Source organism: Sturnus vulgaris, chromosome 3 (assembly GCF_052056855.1).
Source record: "Sturnus vulgaris isolate bStuVul1 chromosome 3, bStuVul1.hap1, whole genome shotgun sequence".
In the NCBI taxonomy this organism is placed as follows: Eukaryota; Metazoa; Chordata; class Aves; order Passeriformes; family Sturnidae; genus Sturnus; species Sturnus vulgaris.
This window is the reverse complement of record NC_142245.1, coordinates 108,091,672-108,113,701: the sequence shown is the minus strand read 5'-3', so window position 1 is coordinate 108,113,701 and position 22,030 is coordinate 108,091,672. Positions and strand designations below refer to the sequence as shown.

Here is a 22,030-nt window from a genome sequence, read left to right as displayed (position 1 = left end):
CTTCTGTAAGTCTATTACAACTTGTTGTAGTATTAAAAAAAAAATCAACTAGAAGAAGGGTGGTCCTATGCATAGTAAGAAACCAACAGGAGGGTGCAGTGGAAGGGCACATTGGGGACATTAATTTATTAATGGTGTGCCAGACAGTGTCCTGTTCCTCTTGGATGGCAGGCTCCTCGACGTCAAACCCAGAGAACACTTTGCATTTGTCTGACTTTTATCAGTTGACACCCTCTTGGCCTGTATTGTACACCAGTTTCTCAAGGGAAAAAGAAGAGCTAAGATAAGTATTGCCCTAGTGCCCCCTGCTTTTTCAACACAGCTACTTGTCCACGAGATGTACAGAGGTGTCCAAAACTTCAAGTGAATGTGGCAGGCACTGAAGACTGGGATCTATTCTTATCTCCCTGCCCTCTATAAACACAATGGCCAACCATGTCCCTTACAGCCTCATACAGCTGTCAGCATCTAAATGCTTTGTAGCCTCCAAATGGGCCAGTCCTACAATGACAGACTGAATAATAGAAAGATTACAGGTTGTGTAACTCCATTACAGTATGGAGGTGCTTTGCAATCAGTCAATGTTTCTTTTCACACTCCTGCAGGGAAAAATCCCAGCCCAAGATTTTATTGCTCTTTTGCTGTAAGGCAAATAATTTCTCAGCTCTCCATCACCTCTGGCCTCTGTGTTTATAGCTCCAGGCTTTCTCAGGTCCAGCCTACTTTGTTTCCTATTGTTTTCCCAAATGATTTAGAAACTTTTGAATCTGAAGAGGCGCTTTGAATGTGCTATTATAGCAAGTCTTAGGAAAGCACTTCAGAAATGGTTCTGCAGTTTTAGGAAATCAATGTACTGCAAGCTTTAGTTACTTTATTGAAACACAGTGAATCGTTACAATCAAGTCCCCTATTCTTTACAACAGGGAAGGACTGAGCCCTTATTCTGTTTACAGTGGTTATATAACCAATCAAATCAAGACTGGTTAGAGAAAGACAGAAAACCTAATAAAAACTAAAGTACATCATTATTTTCCACCATTTATCCTAATTTAAATAGTTCTCAAAAGGTAAACACTTTTTTGAGGTCTGGAAAAAAACAGACCAGCTCTTCTACAGAGTTGGTACAGCCTATATGTAATATATATATAGGTGGGTAATGCAATAGATAAGTAGATAGGTAAATATAATAGATAAGGAAATTAAAAGCCCATGAATTTTTAGCCTCAACTTTTCTAGAGGCTTGCTTTGTGCCCTGGACACAGCATTTCCCTTCTGAATGTCCCTGTCTTTCAAAGGGAGTAAAAAAAAAAAAGCTTTTCCTTCTCCAAAGCAATTTATGAATGAACTGAGTATCCCTTTGATCAGATTCAGCTTTCTAAGTTGTCCACAGGGGAGTAATGAGAGCAGCTCTTCTTGACTATATCAACTTTGAACTTGCATTTGACTTATATGCATTTAAAACACCCACACCCTCAGCCAGAGATTGCAAAAAATATTGAAAATGAGATGAGCTTTGTAATTGTTTTCACAAAGAACAAGTCTTAATGGCCCAAGTAAGGATCATTTTGTAATGAGGCATTTCCACCCCGTTCCAATGACGTTTTGACATCTCTTCTTATAGCTACAGGAGGCCCTGGAAGTCCTCAGTGTTAAGACATAAAAGGTCAGGACTCTGGAGTTCCAGGCAGGAAAAGGCAGGACATGAGAAAAGAGGCACAGTCAGATGACAGCCCTCAGCTGTGCCGTCCAGGAGCACTGCTCACTGACCTAAGCAAGTATCTGAACCTGTCCCTGCTATTTATTTGAATGAAAATGAGGTGCAAATGAAGGCAGAAAAAATTCAAATAACAGAATAAACTGAATGGGGCTGTGTGTGTTCTCCAAAAACGCACTTGACAGAGTGGGACAGACATAGCCATAGTTTTCCAGGGTTGTTGCCAGCTGGCCACTGTGAGACACAAGGGTGTGGGGAGCTAGTCACTCAGGCAGAGGGACAGCAGAGCACCTCCTGCTTTCATTAGTGAAGAGACACTGCCAGAGAGTGACCTCAAGCACAAGCCAAGGTCAGGTGTTTCAGCAGGACACTGCAGAAGAGTTCTCATCTCTGTGAATGCCTATGGAGCACTACAGAGAAGGATTTGGAGGCACTGGTGGATGAACAGGATGGACATGATCTGTTAATGTGTGCTTTCAGCCCAGAAACCAACCACACCCTGAACTGCATCAGAAGTGTGGCCAGCAGGTCAAGGGAGGTGATTTTCTCACTACTCTGCTCTCATGAGATCCTCACCTAGATGCAGTACTGCCTCCAGTGCTCTGGTCCCCTGCACAGGAAAGACATTGGGCCTGTTAGAGGGGATCCAGAGGAGGCCATGAAAAAGGGTCAGAGGGCTGGGGCACCTCTCCTATGCAGACAGGCTGCGAGAGCTGGGGCTGTTCAGCCGGGAGAATAGAAAGCTCCAGGGAGACCTTACTGTGTAAGTTTCAATACTTAAAAGTTTCAATACATTAAATACTTAAAGTTGCCATACATTAGAAAGACAGAGAGCCTTCTTACCAAGGCTGTATTGACAAGATGAAGGCAACAGTTTATACTGAATGAGGGCAGGTTTAGGTTAGATGCAAGGAAGAAATTCTTCCCTGTGAGGGTGCTGAGGCACTGGCATGGGTTGCCCAGAGAAGCTGTGGATGTCCCACACCCACACACTGGAAGGGTTCAAGGCCAGGTTGGATGGGACTTGGAGCAACCTGGTCTAGTGACAATGTCCCTGTACATGGCAGGGGGCTGGAAGTAGAGATCTTTAAGGTCCCTTCCAGCTCATGATCCAATAATATAGATACAGAGTTGGCAGCATTCTATGAATTTCACACTCAGATCCTCAATCTTCAAAACAATATCTGTGGGAAAGGCTCTTTGACCAAAATTACAGCTTTTACAAATAAAATAATTTATTTCATTTCTTCAGGCTGAAAATTGTACTTTCCAGTCTGAAAATGGCAACACTTGATGACAGTGCCTCAGGAACTTGTCTCCACTGTGTGACTCACCTTCTATTTTCTTTTAGGTACTCTAGATATGGCAACATTGCACCCCCAAAAGTATGAGGTCCTCCTGTCTTCTTGGAAATCCCTGCTTGTAGCAAAACCATAAATTTATCCATAGAAGAGAACAAAAATATAAGTTCCTAACTGCAATCCCTATATAGTATTTTAGTGTAATTTCCAAACAACTACATGTTTGGTTTGTGTTTGGGTTTTGTTGGGTTTTTTTTCTAATGCAGTGTAAAAAATTTCAACACAAAGCTGCTACTTTTAAAGCTGCACTAGCAGCAATTTGAAGAGGTTAGGAAGTAGAAAAATATTTTTTCACTTTGGTCATTAAAAACTAGATAATGCAAATGTATCTGGGAGTGTCTTTTTTGTAGAAATCACCGATTGGAAAATGAACTAATCTGGTGTTACGTCTTTTCTGCCATCCAGCAGGAAACCACCTTCAAAAAACAAGTCTTCCATTTTTAACTGAGGACAAAGTAAGAGAAGACAATCTTGCTAAATCAAGGTTGTCACATCATTAAATGTGTAAAGGGAAGTGAATTAGAGTAGGAAGAGACAACTAAGACCCAAATAACTATGCAGGATTAAATGGAAAAGATCTGGAAGGGGTAACCACACTTGGGATATCATAAGAAGAGACAGAGGGAGATCTACACATCAAATGTACCTCACAGCCACTGCTATAACATTGAGTTTTAGAAGTCCCAGGGTGTTGAATGGGAAAGGACTACACTAAGTACATGGACCTGCTGCCTTGGCTACAAAAATCCTCTGGCTCTGCTTGATGACACCACAGCTACAACACTTAAGATCCCTCACACTGAGTGAGTGATGTGCAAGGGAGTATAAACTTCTGCAGCCAGCAGTCTTGTGGGAAAAAAAAATTAAGAAACATTTACAATGCCCTTGAGTAAGTAAAGCTAAATAATATGTCTCAAGTGAGAGATGTTGCTTTCAATATAAAGCCCCCCCACCCCCTGGCCCTGGTTCAGCAAGACTCAGCAGAACTCCTGCCAACACCAGGCTGCTGCTTCCCGCGGCACAGCGGCCGCAGGCTCAGCTGCTTCCCAGCGCCAAAAATGGGGACCATGTGAGCTCCTTGGCAATGCCCTCCCCAGGGATCTCCCACACACATCCCTGCAGCACTTGGACCAACACACTGAGTGCTGCAGATCTCTGGCTGCACAGCATCTGCTCAGGTGATCCACCTGAGATGTGGTGCATGGTACATATCCCTGCTGTGTATCCCCTGCGGAGGGATGACACCACGTGCTGTCAAATTAAGAAAATATTCCCCCTTCCACACTCCCTGCCTAGCTGAGCTGCCTGACCTGGGAATCACATTTTGCTCTTTATCTAATCAATAGAAAGAGAGGCATATCCACAATCTAACTATTTAGGTAACCCGTAACTAAGCTTTTAGATGTTTAGACAATTTAGACTTTTTAATTAGGTAAATACGGTGATGTCAGTTCTATTTTGTCAATAAAGGGATACAAGCCTATCACTGGTGCCAGCTGATAAGAGCTTCTCTTTGGCTGATGCAGGATCATTTGTACATTTTACACTAACAAATACTGTTCATTGCACAGTTTTTTCGACAATTCTTTGATTTTTGGCTGCATAAATTACTAGAAAATGATGCCATTCTTGTAAGGACCTGGAATTCTAATGATCAAGAATTGAAGTAAATCTTTCAGGTCTAAGTTGTCAAATACACGTATGAGCTGCAAGCAGGGCATGCTGAAATCATTTAAAATAAGTGCAAAGAGGATCCAGCAAAAATATCTTGTTTGAAACAGCAATCTAATTTTCTAAAAGATGGCACTTTCTTGGATCAGCTCTGAGCTTTTAAAAAACTTGATGAACAGAGGCTATTAGTTCTCTGGTACTTCAGATAATCTGCTTTGTGAGCTTTTTTAAAAATATCTTGAAATCCACTTCCTTAAGGCTTTTGTGAGGTAGGGGTAGGAGTAGGAGGTTTAATTATTCGCTAGCAGTTTCATTTCTGTGCACAATAGGAAGAGAGCATGATGCTACAATCCCACCATGAAAGGAAATCCTGTAAAGGTTAGCAAGTGTTCCAAAATCGAAGCTAGCAGTCACCAAATCACTCAGCATTTCTCATGCTGACAGAGAAGTCTCTGTCAGGGGAGAAAGTACCCGTGTATGCTATCTTGAAGAAATCTATTTATATTCTTCTTTACGCTGTAAGAATGAAACTCCTTCTGTCTTCTTCCCAAATGAATATAAGATGGTGTTCATGGGCAATCCTGAAGCCTTCCCTTTCTTTGCTCAAAGCATATCAGCAATGGTCCAAACAAAATCTCAGTGAGATGGGGAGTCCCCTTAAGGGGAGAAACTTCCAATTCTTAGTCAAACCAAGGCTTCACAACTGAGGTTGCCAATAAGAACGCTGTTGAAATAGTTCAAGGTCCTTTTCTGATTCACTTACCCATATTAAGCACATCTAACACCACAAGTGATTTCAGTGAAACCAATGGGCACCATACACAGCAAAACAGCAAAGGAGGAGCAACTGGGAAACTTGAGGCTACAGTTTATTACGCTGATCCTTTTCCATAAGGCAACAATCTAGTGTGTTCAATTTAAACTCACTCACTCTCCAGCTGAAGCTGCTACTTTTTCTCTTACAAATCTCTGAACCTTTTTATTAATCAAATCACTTTTCCACATCAAGAGCTTCTTACAGCGAATCTCACTGTACTTGCAAACATTAATTGCATGACAATTTTGAGACGCCCCTTTTTCTATCAAATTTAGAAAATCAAAGAGCAAGTAATATATCTGACGTCAGTCACTAAGCTGGCAGCAAAATGTGGAGGAGAAATCTCTTCTGCTCAGACTTTTGCTTCTGGACTCTGATCACTATCATCACTATCAGGCCAAAGTCACTGCTAAAATACTTCCAGGGATAACTAAACTATATCAAATAAGCAAAGATGAGAATTTTTATCCCTTTATTGACAGAGTTTAAGACTTACAAATTGTTTCTAGAGGCAGCAAAAGATTCCTCAGGGAGGACTAAAACTACTTTTTTTATGATCCACCAAAGAAAAAAGATCTTTCTAAGTGCTTAGCTGCCACCAAGATCTCCACAGAAGCAAAAGGATTTCATACCTCCAAACCAGGGCATTAAATTAAAAAAATACAAAAAATTGGCAGTCCTCAAAAGATGGACGGACATCACACTCCTCTGGTATAGTGTATCTTGGGAACAGGCTTGATTAAAGAATTAAATTCCTTCTAGGTAAGCAAGATTTAGCTGGCTTTAAATCAACGTTCAATTATAATGTCTGTTACAATACAATTCTTATTAATGATAGTTCTAATTGCAGTGTTCACTATCCTCTTCCAAACCCAGCTAGACAGCCTCCTGGAGACAAAGAATTTTGATTAAATGCCTTACTTAGTTCAATTTTCCTCTCAGCTACACATGCAGAGCTCCCACTTGAAGTGGTACAGATGTTTCTGAAAGTGGGACCAGAGAAATAACAACCTCCTGTACTCACCTGGCACAAAGTGCTTGCACAAGGCTGATGTTCATCCAGTCATGCTCACAGACAAACAGATGACACTCTGTAAAGTTACTCTGAATCTACATTAGTCTTTTTGAGAGCATGTCAGTATAGACAAATCTCTGGCTATTACTACGTACACTTAAGGCTGGGTTGATTTTCATCCAAGAAAAATAGGCAGATCTTTTTGGCAAAGATTATTTCAAGGGAATTGCATTACATTTCTATTGTGTTAAATGGAAAATAGTGTTTTTAATCATGATAAATCAAGCATATTCTATGAATTAGTGCTCATCTATATCCTGGCACTATGCTTTTGTTATATAAAGAGCTGTCAACTTCACAGACATAACCGTAATTCTCAACACTACACCACTGCCAAAGCTGAAGAAACACTATAAAATAATTCTGGCAATATATGGGAAAAGAAGATGATACAAATTTGTCCTCAGACCACTAGGAAAAGAACAATTAATCATTTGTTCTGCTTTAAATAAAACCCTGCTTCCTAAAACAGAATGAATTTGTACAGCTCAGCTGCAATAAATGTAGTAGTATTCATTTATTTCAATGTGGAATTTCACTTTACGCATTAAAAAATAATAAAAAATCAACTTCTCAGTACTGAAATATTGAAGTGGAGAGGGAGATGCTGGGCTCTTCTCCCTGTGATCCAGGACATATGGGAATGGTTCCAAGCTGCTCCAGAGGAGGTTTAGACTGGACATTAGGCAGCATTTCTTCACTGAGTGGAGGGCCCACCACTGGAGAGGCAGTGGATCCCTCAAATCAGTCAGTGTATAAGAGGCATTTGGACAATGACCTTCACAACATGCTTTAACTATTGGTCAGCCCTGAAATTCTCAGGCAGTTGGAAGAGATGGTCATTTTAAGTCCCTTCCAATTGAAGTATTCTGTTCTTTTGGAAATCTGTTTAGTGCAATTTTGGGGCAATAGTCCTAGCCTAAAAAGTCTATGAAAAATCTTCTGAGAGAAGTCCATTTTAATAAATAATTAATGATTTACTGTGTCTTTATAGTCTCACTCAAATAAGTCAGTTCCAGCCGACTAGAAACACTGGTTATCATCAGTTCCTTAAAAAAGGCAACTGTATTATGATCAGAGTTTTACAGGTGGCCAAGGAGAAAGATGAAGGGGTTAAGAATTCAGCTCTGCCAGAAGCTACATGGGACAACACAAGTGAATGTCAACTCTGAAGAACTTGGGGAAAAAAGCTATCCTCTCATAATCATGAGCAGATTTAGATTCAGTACACATAAAGCTGGTGTGAAGGCACACCATCATCCAGCAGGAGGGCCAGGAATGGGATTCAGCTTCCTGGAGTGCAGGTTTTACCTCACAGTCTCCAGACAGAGCATATCCCTCCTCAGTGAAGGTTTTGTTGAGGAGCATTTCTAACTGAAAGTTACGTTTTGTATCATCTTCATAAATCTTTGAAAATTCTACACTGCTAATTCCCATTGCCAGAGTCAACAAATTTAAATCACAGGAAACAAAACTGCAGAAAATGAGTCAATTCCTTTTATGCACTCCAGGATTAATTAGTTTGCTTGTACTACTGTCAGTAGCCCAGTGTAACCTGAAGACCCAATCAAGATTAGGTCGCCATTACAACAGACATGAAGAAGGAGGCAGCTCATATCTCAAACTCCCTGCAATCTCTCCACAGGAGGCAGACAAAGTACAACTATCATTTTGCAGATGGAAAACAGAAGGAGTAAGCAGATTGCCAAAGGCTTTGAGAAGCTTGCTCAAGGAAATCTGTGACAAAAAACATGACATAAACCAGTGCTGCTGCAAATGCATTTCAGTGCCAGTGCTCTGCCTTATCTATTAATCCCATTACTGTAATATTGTGTCAGGTAACTTTTGAGACTCAACATGGATGCTGGAACCTAAGAAGAAATTATTACATTTGTTGTATTTGTTAACAAAGATAAGCATACAGGAATCTGGCCACATTTTTCTATCATATACTAAGACTGACACTTGGTTTCATGTTCTATCACAGTCCCTCTTATCTAATCTTCTGCAATTATCTGGACATCTATTTGTGTACTTAAATCAAGCTGCGCAAAGCTGAAAAATTAGCAGGTGATTTACAGGACCAAAGTTAGGCACTAAGGCGTCTTATGAAAGGGCAATTAGGCACTTCTGAAGGGTAATCCAAAAATCCTGCTCTAATTGAAAAGCAGCTGAGAATTACTCCTAAGGGGAAAAAAATAATTAAAAACAATCTGCTGAAACGAAGAGGTCCTTTCTGAACTGCTCCCTAGTGAGGTTGCACCTTAATTCCTGCTGCCACTGGAACTTAGGTCTGCTCCTTAAGGCATCACAATGCTTTTGGGAATCAGGCCACACCGTACCCTGAGATTATACATCCAGCTGATCAAGGAGAGAAAGAGGAAAAGCTGCCACATGTAACAGCCTAATAGCTGGAGTGCTGACAGCAGAAGTGTAAAACTCACAGTTCCTCATTTTGAGGAGATTCCAGTTCTCACTTCCCACTCCTCCAGAACATGTAGGGTTGTCAGACTAGAAACTACCCTGCTGAATCTCTACCTTGGTGATGAATCATAAAATCCTAGAGGACAAGCAGACAGAACCCTAAAGCTCTGCCAAACATCTGGAGGTCCAGATTTTGGTCCTCTCTGGATTTTTCCTGCACGGACCACCAGGACAAGTCATACAGACAGCTTACTCCTAAAAAATGGAGGCTGCTATGGGCCTTCTACTCCTGCAGTGACAGCAGTCCCTTCCTGTCCATGCTGTCTGCCATCACTCCCCATCACATGGTAAATGCATGCCTACAAGAGCAAAGGCAAGAGGGGAAATCAGACACTATGGAGGCCACAGACCACCACTCACTGGAGTCTCCCTTAAGATTCACAGCTTGCTCTGGCAGAGGAGAACCCATTTTAGCCTCTTCTCTCCTTCGAGACAGGAATAATTAGTGGGCAGGCAATGTTTTTTCTATGCATGAACAAAAAACTAGTCCTTCAGGACCAACCATGTTTGTGCTAAGGAGCTGTATCACCACAGTGTGTGTTAGTATGAAAGCAGAAGGGCCACTGCAAGAAGTTACATGGCCAGCCCAGCTGGCACCACCACATGGGAAAATCATAGGATTAAAAAAAAGGTATTGAATTAATCCCCAAAGACAGGGATTGCACTACAACTCCTTCCATATCCCTGCATGAGTATCGTGCACCAAACACTCATCCTCATGCCTGCTCCCTTCCTTGCCCTGGCTCTTGCACTCTTCACTGCTCAGTGTCCCAAGCTAGAGTGAAAGGAGTGGGAAATTTCAGCTTTCTTCTCCCCAGGAATGTAATGGTTGCAGTTCAGGATGTGGCAGGCAGTGTTATGACCCTCTTCTATGGCAAGAGCCAACTGGAGCCAGGTTTGCCATGTCTGAAACACCTGTTCAGTTATTACACATCAAGTGGGCTCCCACAGGCCATTTTTGGTTCTCTGCTCTGCCTGATCCTGGATTCAGAACTGTGCTCCAAGTACACCAGGGAGGTCAGGCTTTTCTGGGGATCCAAACAATCTCTGGATCTTGATGGAGCCCAGTCAGTGCCTGCTTCCCTCGCCTCCCATAATACAGTACCCCCTCACAGGTATCTGTGCTCAACTCCAGAGTGTCACATAAGCTAAATACAGAGACAACTTGAGAGTCATACATGCTATGCAACATTAGCAGCTCTGAAAAGCAGCATTTCTGGATCATTTCCTTGCACCTAGGTGTCTTAGTTTTTCCTAACTCCCATTTTAGGTGCCAAAGCTGAGGTTCTGGATTTCTCTGCAGGCTTCCCTGTAATTTAGGTACCCAGTTCCTAAAGCAAGACGCCGAGGAGTGTGGTGAGGATAAGTATTAAGTACATTGAGGCCTAATAAGATCACATAAATAAGACAGAGATCATTCCAAGATAAATACCAGACACATCCAGAATCTCATCAGTACAAAAAGAAACTCTACTGGATCCAGACAAAACTGTTTTAAACTAAAACTCAACACTTACATGTCATCTTACCCACATGCTTTAGAGATCACCGGAATGAAACACTTTATCCACTAACCATAGGCTCAATTTAAAAACATCACCACCAAAGACTGCTGGCACCAGCAGTGGAACTGAGGTGATGAGCCTCCCCTGCAATCTGTTCTAATCAGGGAGGCAAGAGAGGTTACATAGCACCAGCAGCAAAATATATGGAGAAAGCACAGTTTATGCTAGAGACTGATTTAATGAGTTTTTATGAAGTCTTTTATGTCAAAGCCAGTTTACGACAGCCTCATCTAAGACACTATCTAATATCAATAGGAGTATGCAGCATCTTGTTATCTTTTCACATTTACCATTCACACTCTCTGAAGTTATCCAGAAAAAATGTGCTTTGTGGGAGCCACCAGGCTCAAATTTTTTTGCCTATTTCAGTTCTGACATTTAAATTTATCTTGAACTAACTAGGGGTGGGAGGTGACAATTTTATTTCATAAAACCTTTTGAATATTGGACAGGAAGAGAAACATTTTTCAGCATCTTCACAAAAATAATTTCAAAACATCTATTTTCATGTCTAAGTTACAGAGAAATATCTGTAAGAGCTGAGACTGGAATGGGAGATCCATGAGTTTAACATCTTCTAATTCAAAATAGAAATCCTCATTAGATCAAAATACTTTGAATATATAATGTATATATGGGAGCTTAAAACCAGACAACCTCCACCCCAGGCCAGTGCACTAACTCCCATATAACCTTTGCAATGGTGATATTATTGAAATGATATAAAAAGTTTATTGAAAATACAAATAGGTTTACTTCATTAGTTATATTTATTAGCAAATGTTTCCATCTTGCTCCAGTTCTAAGAAGCAAATACAAAACTGAAGAAAAGCAACAGTTACCAGAGAGAACTTTCCTATCATCTTGAACACTAGAGGAAAACATTATCTCACTATCTAGGCCCGGATCAGAAGCTTCAATGCCCACATAACCTGCATGTTAGCTTCTTAAGGAAAATATCTCATAAAATGACAGCTTTTGAAGTGAACTTTCCAGTTGGAGACTCAGACTACAGAGATTTTTGCATCCTTTTGACAACTTACATAACTACATACAAAGCATAACACCATAAACTGATTTAAAGAATATTTTCTTCTTCAGCATAAGCAGCTCCATTAACCAGCTCACCACTTAAGATTAGCACAAGTCCATAAAGCAGGTGTTTAAACAGACCTGGTATTGATGTCTTCAATCTGGAATCAATTTCACTGCTAACACAAGGACACATGCTTTCAAGATATATACAATCATTAATTGTCTGTGTCAAGATCAGAGGCTGCAAAAATATGAACCCAGCATTTTGACTGTTTCATGCTCAATTTCACTAGCTAATAAAATAACTTAATGAATGAGGTCTGCAGCTTCTTCTGCAAAGCTCTCACCATTGAACATTACCCATGGCAAATCTGCCAGCAGGCATATCTAGCTACTGTAGCCTGAACAGCTCAGCTAGAAGTGAAATAGGCAGGAAACCCATCCAAACATTATCCAGTGGATTATGAGTGACAGAACAAAACAAAAAATACAACAGACATCTGAGATAGGAAATCACTCTTGGATGTGAAGCAGTTGGTATGGAGAGAGCATCCAGAACAAGCCTTACCTGTGTAGTGCACCACACACGTCTGACCCTTCTTTGGAAATGTCCGTCCTGTTAAAATTATAAAAGGTTATTCTTTTATTTTCTCTGATTGACCTGGCTATGCAAGATCATCTTTTAAAGGGAAAATGCTGAACAGAGATCTGGTATTAGCCATTTGCTTGCTTTAGGACACCTGGGAAAGCCACATGACAGCTGTAGATGTAAGTGGTTCCCCATACAACTTGGAGCACAAGTCTTATGAGGAGAGGCTGAGGGGGCTGGGGGTGTCTGGCCTGAAGAAAAGGAGGCTCAGGGGGGATTTTATTGCTCTCTACAACTTCCTGACAGGAGATTGTAGTGGAGCAGGGATCAGTCTCTTCTCCCAGAGAACAAGTGGAGGGGAAAAGTGAGGGCAAACAGTCTCAGGCTGCACTGGGTTAGGTTTAGATTGGGTATTAGTAAACATTTCTTCACAGAAGGCTGTAAAGCGTTGGGTTGTAAAACATTGACTGCCCAGGCAAGTGGTGGAGTCACAATTCTTTCAAGTGTTCAGAAAACACATGCATGTGACATCTGAGACATGGTTTAATGGTGAACATGGTGGTGGTGCTGGGTTGATGGTTGGACTTCATGATCTTAGAAGTCTCTTCCAACCTTAACAACTCCATGATTCTATGACTATGTGCTACCAAATCACTAACATGAAAGACAGGAATAGGATGGTTTAGGGCAAAAGGTCCCAGCTTGGCTGCTATTTAGCTTTTAGACCAAGTAATACTTTTCTTAGATAACTCTCCCTATATATGTGTGCATTACATACGCATTTACATTCTATAAGCACAAAAGGACAGCCAAAACTTAACGAATTACAACTTTTAATAGTTCTCAGAATGTTTTTGCTATAACATTTCAAAAAAAGTCTCAGTCTGACATTGTGAGAAAATCCACTTGTATTGACATCTCTAATGCCTTTCACTCAAGAAAGACAGCTCTGTGAGGGCATCTTTAATTAGCAGGGCTGGGTTTTACAGAAATTTTCACAGACAAAAGCAATTTAATTTTGCAGCATGAGGCAACAGTAAAGCAGTAGTACACTGAATTCTTTTAAGACCCTGGTAGCTCCTCCTAAAATGTTCATACTGAAAGGAAATAAAGCTTAAATTATTTGCTTGACACTGGAAAACGGAATTACCATTTCCATTTTACTGTTCCAGGTACTGTCAAAGGTACTAAAAGCTACGGGATGACTCTCAAGGCTCAATTAGGTGCCAGTGGTGCTAACCTTGATTTCTTAAGGCTGGCCAGGGGAGTGCCCAGGTTCAGAAGAACTTAAAAGTATCAATAAGGTTAATTATTAAGGAACATCCTGACAGAAAGCTAAAAAATGGGGATTGAGTTAGGTTGCCCACAGAAGCTGTGGATGCCCCATCCCTGGAAATGTTCAAGGTCAGGCAGATGGGGCTTGGAGCAACCTGGTCCAGTGGAAGGTGTCCCTGCCCATGGCAGGGAGGTTGGAACAAGATGATCTTTAAGGTCCCTTCCAACCAAACCATTCTATGATTCTATGAAACTGAGGCTCATCCCTTAGTTGGCTTTCTGGCTCTTTGGTGAGAATTAACATGATAACAAGTTCTGCATTACAGGGCGCTTCACAGGGTATAAATCAGCAGGTAATACACAAGCTATGGTCTTTGGGCTCACATACCAAAACCACATGAGCAGTGAGTGGTGGAGGGCAGGCTAATACAATGAACCAAGATTTACAACACAAAAATTGAGAAAGTGGTGCTTCCAAGCACCACCTGAACAGCCTTGGCTGGCTGAAATATTCCTAGTTGCATGTTGTACTAAATGCAGTACAGCAGGTATCTGGTAAGAGCACCATGGTATGCTAAAAGAGGGATTCATCTCTTTTAAATTCCCAGCCATCTAAACCACAGGCAGCTATCATATGCCAGTCTCCTGGGCTTCCTCTATTGACAGAAAAGAATTAGCAGGGCTTTGAGAGAAAGCAAGCCTATCCAGAGAAAGGCAAGACAAATTAATCTCTGGAGATGGCCACAAAGAAAACCCAGAAGACTACCCTGCTAACCTGAGAAGAGTTATGTGAGATGAATCCTACCCCCAGTAAAACAGGTATTATTAAAATGAACCACTATTATACAGAGATCTGAGAAAAGCAATTTCAGACCATATAGACACACACTTTGCTGTGTGAGTGTACCACCAGCAAAGCAAATGAAGCTAGATAATTTCACATCAAAGCCATATTAAAAGTAGAGATTCGCAAGACCACTGACTCACTGTGGCTTAAGAGTGTTTAAAGTCAGCTGGTTTTGATTAAGACTTGCAACCAAGAGAACTAAACCATATAGCCTTATTTGGAATCGCGTATTACAATGATAGCCCTGATCTATCTAATAGATAGAAAGTACTACTGTGAGGTAGTTCCACCTCCCTTCCTACTCCCAACTCAGCACCATTACTTATGTGGGTATAGGAATTCTTCTTTTACATCTCTGCAACCAAGAGAAGAATTCATCTAGAGCTAAACAGCACACAGAGACAAGCCAATTTTAAAGCATACACAAAGAAAGGAAAGATACTGGGCCAAGAAACTTAATCTGTGATCAACTTGAACGAATTATTTATGATTGTATATCAGCCAACGATGAATCTGGCCTATTATATAGCTACATATGTATGTTACAGAGATTTACATTTTAAAGAAAAAATCACATTCTCTCTAAAAAAACCGAGAACACAAAAACCTTACGGAATTATATTATAATGCCAAGGGAGAGCAGAATGTTGCGAATTGGCTCTGGAAAGCCAAGCGTGCGCCAAGGAGAGGTGACTGCCACCCGGGCTGCACATCAGCCCTCGCCAGCATCCCACGCTGGACCGGGAGGCGGCGGTGCCTTGCCGGGGGATGCTGGCACGAAAGGCCGGTAGCCCCGGCGAGGCCGGGCTCGCCACCGGGGAAAGTTTGGGCTCCCCGCCGGGCGCGGGCGCTGACGCCGCGCTCGGGCCGTGCAGCTGTCAGCGGATGCCACCGAAACCCCGGCCCCTCGCCGCCCCTGCCGCGCCGCGACCCCGGGCGGCCGCCTGGCCGCGCTCCGCCTCTCCCGCACCGGGGCTTCGTGCCCGCGGGGCTGCGGGGGCGGCCGTGCCTCCCCTCCCACCCCGCCGCCTCCCCGCTCCCCGCGCTCCCCGCTGTGCCGCCGGCGGGGACGCGGCTCCCTCGCTCCCGGAGACCCCGGGGTGTCCGGCCGGACCGGGCGCACCCCGTCCCCACGCCGCAGGGCTGCTCCCCGCACGGCCTCGTACCGTCTCCCGGAGAGATGGTCTCGATCTCCACCCCCATGGCAACACCGGCTCGACTCAGCCCCGCTCCCCGGCGCGGCCGGACCCCCAGTGCGGGCAGTGCCCCTGGGCGGCCGCGGGCAGGGGCCGCCCCGGCTGCCCGTCAGCGCCCGCAGCCAATGGGGGGCAGGGGCGGGGAGCACGGGGAGGGGAGGGGAGGGGTCCGCCCGCCCCCGCTCCGAGCGCCCGGGGGCCGCGGGAGCGAGGGGAGCCTTGCGGCGGAGGTATTCCCCCGCTGGCATCGCCCCCCACCCCACAGCCGTGCAGGGGATGCTGCTGCCATGCCCCGGGCAGGGCTCGCTCAAGCGATGGTGCCCGGCGTAGCGCTCCCGCGGGGGTCTCGCCAGCGTTTGCCCCCCGTGTGTGACCGTGCCCGTGCGGAGCCCGGGCGGCCGAGGGCTCGGGGCGTGTACCGGGGGGTACCGGTGGGTACTGCTGCAGCCGCGCCGGGCAGGCAGGGAAAGCGAGCGCCGCGCTTCAAACCATCCAGACACCAGGACACAGCTGAGTGCGAGTGGAGGGTCGGCATTTCTCGTCACAAAGAGCCATGGAGGAAGGCATCCTGCTCGCACATTGCGTGTGCGCGCTGAAGGGAAGGGAATGTCCCCCCATTCTGTCGGTGAACCGCAGCATCAGGGCAGCGGTACCCACCGCTGGTGACCCCACACAGCAGCAGCAGCGGCAGGTCTCCAGCAGGCTGGCAGCGACCTTGAGTTTCAGTGCAAAACTATTTATAACTTCTTGTTCATATCCATGTTTTAAATTGGAAGGTCTATGTATGTATGGTGTTCCCATGATGTGAGATTACATATTCAACCTTGCTACAACTACTTCTGAGGAATGCACCTGAAATAGACTATTTCCTCAAGCACTTACTGTGTATTTGAATCTCAGGAGTTTCCACTGCCTCTAAAGGAATAGTTCTGTTTGCAGTTCTGTGTTTTCTGAGTTAAAAATAAAAATGGAACCGCAACATCATCAATTTTCCAACTGAAAGAGCTGTCTGTATCCATCTAATTCCAACCTGCACTTCCTAGACATTGCTTTTTCAGGATTTTCTTCCTGATTTTTATCCCAGTTACAAACTGGGTTCTCTTCAGGAAAAAAGATCTCCGTCTATATGGGCAGTTGTCAGGATGACTGAACTGAGGAATTACTGTGCTAGTTTGTAGCTGTGATAATGTGGCCCTTGAATTCATGCTCTGAACTACACTGACCATCTCATCTCTGACACAGCTTTTCCCGTTACTCCAATCAGACTATTCCTTCAGCTGCTCGATTGTATCTATCTTTCCTTGTGGGTCAGACATTCTGAAATACCAGGGCTGGCTGGCTGAAGTTCCCCAAAAACGGGCAAGTGAGGAAAATCATGGGATCACACGAGTTCAGAAGCAGTAATGTGGACTGAAGACAGATTCCTTTCACCTGCCTCCCATTCTGGTGAATTCTGCATCTGTAGGTAGCATATACAGAATAAGCAGGCACTTACTGCAGTTTATCAGAGGACATCTGTAAAAGTGCAAATTCTGAAAAGGGATTATTTTCCATTGCCAGTCTCAGAGTGTCATTTGGTTTCTGATCAGTAGAAAGGTACTAAAAATGCATTTGAGAAACAGGAAAATGCCAGATAGGAGGTAAGTGGCACAGAAGCATTAAGAACCCATGAACATTGCTAATTCCAGAGGTGCCTCTGAGTCATTACAGAACAACAAGGACAGCACAAGAAAAGCTGAGTGCATAAGAGGAGTTACAAAGGGAAATTCTAGGTACATGGTGTCCTGTTAGGGCTCTTGACTTTACAAGAAAGCACTGCTTTCATCCAGGCTCCAGGTAGATGTCTGTGTCCTCTCAGATGATCAGAGTATCAGAAGGTATAAATCAAATTAATAAAAGCAGATTATTCTTTGCTGGGTTCATTTCAGCTTTTATAATTACATGTTTCCTTTGATCAGGCCACACATGTCTCCACGATGGGAGCTGTTCTTGAGTTGTGTCTTCTGACAGGAGATTGGACCTAATCACATAATAGACATAGTTCAGACTGGATCACAGAATATCTGCTTCAAGTGTCATCATAAGTAACAGAACTTAAAGGAAGACCACAGCATTCTCAGGCAGATTGACAATCATAATAAAAAAGCAAAGCCCACCAACAGCAAAATTCAGAAGCTACAAAATGGGATTAGGAGGTACCAAACTGTGACCTAAGTCTAACATGCTGTATTTACAATCATCCTATCCCATGGCCTCCTGCCCCATAGTGGGACTCTAAATGCTTATTTTGGGCATGAGCTAATTAGATGCCCAACACTCATATTCCCAAGACTATGGAAAGAAAGGTAAGGCCAAATTCCAAGACAGAAAATAAGGATCTGTACAGAGTATCTCGAAGTTGTTGGATGAATATTTTAAAAAATCTTTGACACCACAGATACTGAACCAAAAATAATGTTGTTTTTCCCCTCACATTATTCACTGGAGGCATCAAGATCCTTAATTACATGTTAAGAAGTCTACAGCACATGAATATCATGGAAGAGTAGACTGAAACAAGGAATGTCCATATCTTCAGGAAAGCCTCTGAAATACAAGAAAAAGTGGTTTAAAACTGGCAGGGAATTGGAAGGGAAACAGAAAGGACAAAAGGACTTAAGAGGGAAAGTCCATGACCAAGGAAATGGCTAAAACCAGATTAACAAAGATTAATGTATTGAGAATGCTCTTTGAAAGTCATTGCATGTCATCCACCATCACCACCTTTGGCATCCAGTGTATCTGTATCAAGGGCAAAGTCCAGAAGTCTCTCCAAAGCTCTGTAGAGCTCCTGAACAGTCATTTACCACAAGAGCTTCCCACAGCACGTTTTTCTATCCTGGCATCAGAAAGAAGCAAGCTGGAAAAGTGGGGGTTCTCTTGACATCCCTTCCCAAATGTTTTGATGGAACCACATGACTCCAACATCTAAGATTATTCAGTGGTCACAAAGAGGACAATTTGCCACAGGCATTATGAGAAAAACCCAAAACCTCAAAGTTTAGCAGATGATTATCCCATTTTCTTTAGTTAAACCCCTACAGCCAGCACTGTTTACAAAATATTTATGCATTTCCACTTTTAGGAGGACAAACAGTTTTCAAACTTTTAGGGTGTTTTTACTTAGTTCATAGTTCCTATATTGTGAAATCCCATTCTTCATTGTTTTTAAAATCTACAAAGGGTCTACAAATCATGTGTAATAGATTCCATATGCACACGACGAACACCCCTGGAAGGCAAAGCACTAAATTGCCCATAAATGGAAAGCACAAATTCTGCAAATGTAAAAATTCATGGAAGCCACAAAACCCCCCCAACAACACTCACTTCCCTCACCAGCATCCATGGATAAAGAATCAGCATTACTTCGAAACCCAACCAGTGCAATATGAACAGTGAAAACAAATTAAAAATGGGTTACCAATACTGACCTTTCCATTCAGTGAACCAACATATGCAACCAAGTAATTTTAATCCCAAAGTGTAAAGGTCACGCAAAACCAGCACCACACTGGAAAAAATCCTGATCAAAATAAACAGCAGCCTGCAGAGCTCAGCAGGTCGTGTCACTGTGAATGTTCCTGTGCACCATGAGCATTGACAAAAGAGAGCCAGCCAGAATCCATTACTCCTCTCAAAGCACATGCTTAGGTTAAGTCTGACAGCACACCCGCAGTGATGGCCATGTGATTAACAGATTAAACCCAAAAATCTCCATGTGCCTGTCTCTCTTCTCACCACTGCCAGTTACCACAGGTCTGCAGCACAGTCACCTCCTCCCAACTGATACAGGTTCCAAATGTCCCAAAACAGAATAAAATTTCCTCCTGAAACAATTATTCCAAATCCTTATCTTCCTCTTGCAACTCCTTATGCACATCTGTATCTATGGTTTCCTCTTTAAGCTGTAGCTGTGAGGGCAAAACTGAAGCTGAATTTTTTCAGTAGCACTAAAACTGCTTTAAAAGCCACCACCTCTCTCACCAAGCTCTTCCCAACTCAGATATTCACATATTCTCTCTCACAACGCTTTTATGTGAATCATTACAAAGGTCTTGGACCTGATCTTCAAAGCCTTTTACAGGACCAGGTGAGGTAACCTCAGGTATGCACAGGGAAGACTCCAGCTCATCAGGATATACACCACCAGCTATTAGAGTCAAGAAACTGGTAACTTATGTTCTGGAATGGAGGCAAAAATTCCACAAGTCCAGGATCTTAATAATGGAGCTTGCTTCCAGAAGAGATTAATGTAATTTATCACTTCCAAAACCACATGGGTTTAGACAGACTCATGGTCTCCCAGACTTGTCTCCCCAGTACAAAGACGTACTGAGCAAGCCTAATTATTCCAATGTTGTTAGTGGCTGGAGAATGTGGAGAGTAGGAGGGAGCTGGCTTTGTTCAGCCTGCAGCAGACAGAGAGAAGCAGGATCTTAGTTACTGTCTGCAAATACCTAAGAGGTGGTGGAAAGGATGGTGTCAAACTCTTTTCAGAGATGTCCAACAAAAGGACAACAAGCAATGGACACAAGTCATAGCAAGGGAAATTCTCACTATATATAGATTTTTAAAAAAACCTTCACAAGATGAGTTATCAAACAAAGCCTTAAGGAACTGGAACAAACTGATGTTAGCCCTGTTCCAAGCAAGCAATTGGACCCTATGGCCTCCAAAGATCCCTTCCCCTAAACTGATGTATGAGTCTGTAATATTTTTCGTGCAACATGGGGAAGGAAATTAAAAAATAGTAGTGAGATTAACCACAAATCCAACATTGACTGCATGATCCTAAATCACTTTGGATGTGTTTGCAATGCATAATGTTCCAAAGTGGCTAATACACTAGCTAGCACCTCAGATGCAATATAAATATGAAATTGCAGGATCCATCCAGACTAATTAGCACACATGCAGATTGCTGCAGTGATATCACTTCACTGCCTACTCTTTTGAAGGCAGCTTGCTGAATTGAAGATAAGCTCTGAATTGCTCTGTGTCTCAGTATTTAATTTATATAACAAGAATGATCATTCTACCTTGTTTAGATTCCAAGTAGTTCAGGGGAAGAGATCCTCTTTTATCATAAATAAATGAGAGCAAGTAAAACCTTAGGACCCAGAGCCTAAATTCAGGGTCATGTGGTACAGTGTCACAAATAAAATTTCCAATAATAACGATATCTTAAGCAGACACTCCAAGAGGATTAGATTTTCTCTTCCACCCAATCTTTCATAGCAAAAAATGGATTAAAAAATGTAAATATATCTATCTTTCCAACTGTGGAAGAGTACTGGAATTACACATATTGCATCTATTCAGTAAAATAATTATTCTGGTTCTGTTATTTCCTTGCCGTGGAAGTTACAGAAGGACGTCAGTGGCTTTGAGAGATTTTGTATTTCCAGGGCAACACATTGGCTGCTTTCTTCAGTAAAACTATTTTTCTATAGTTTTGGTATTTATTCTGCTTGTGGAGAAATGTCACTGGCAAGACATACTGGAAGCAGTTCAAACAACAGGAGAAAACCAAACAAGCTGCAAATATTAGCTACAAGCTTTTGATTAGTCTTTCAATGATTTTGGAAAACGTAACTGTGGAAATGAAATTAATTAGCATTCTCAATCTTCCAGATAAATGAATCAAGGGAGCTGGCTAATGGACTCAGAAAATTAACGTTGTATTTGTTTTTCTTCATTCTGCATGTGAAATTATAACACTATTTAACGAGTTTCTAGAACCTCCTGACTAAAGTGATCTGAAGTTATAACTAAAAGTTCAGCAGCCAGAGAAGCAGATTGTAACATACCAGGGCAGCTACAAGTAGGTGAGCACAAAAAGATTGTAAAAAGTTGGGGTTTTTTCTGCGTGATACTCCAGGGATGGCTTTAATTCCAGATAAGTGTCAACAGATCAGCGACAGCCACCAAAAATCTCAGACTTTTTACATTCGTCTCTAGGAGAAGCATAAACACTAATCTCTCTGGTATTCAGCTCCTCATCAAGGTTGACTCAGCATTTAGCCTTTAGCTCTCTTAGAGAAAGACAAGGCTGAATCAGCCATTTCAGGTTGTGCACCTATAGAGTCAAGGTGGCTCAATCTTGGAGAGCCTGTATTTAGGCTTAAACTGACCAAATGGAAACATTTCTAATCCTTCCTGCTAGGGAAGCAGGAAAAAGTATTTTTAATTTTATTTTCCATTACATTTGAAGGCCTTCTCTAAGATAAAAAAGAGGGCCAAAACAGAACCATTACAGCCTTTCAGTAAAAATGTAGACCCCCCCCAGAGGACATTCAATACAATTCTAGCTAATGCTTCAACTATCTTAAGGGCTGTGGATTAAAAACATCATCCAC

General features: G+C 42.6%; 1 protein-coding gene across 2 annotated transcripts in view; it reads right to left on the bottom strand.

Moving 5' to 3' along the window:
- The window catches only part of FKBP1B (FKBP prolyl isomerase 1B), a 45,424-nt gene extending 29,714 nt beyond the window's left edge, over window positions 1-15,710 (bottom strand). The window contains exons 1-2 of one of the 2 annotated variants that reach the window (XM_014872964.2): window positions 15,600-15,710; window positions 12,291-12,338 (exon numbers count right to left, since the gene is read on the bottom strand). In XM_014872964.2, coding sequence (XP_014728450.1) covers window positions 12,291-12,338; window positions 15,600-15,636 — 85 coding nt within the window. In that variant the 5' untranslated portion in view covers window positions 15,637-15,710. The remainder of the gene's footprint in view (window positions 1-12,290; window positions 12,339-15,599) is intronic. The other variant, XM_088162476.1, reaches the window with a different exon arrangement.
- Between the last annotated feature and the right edge of the window lie 6,320 nt (window positions 15,711-22,030).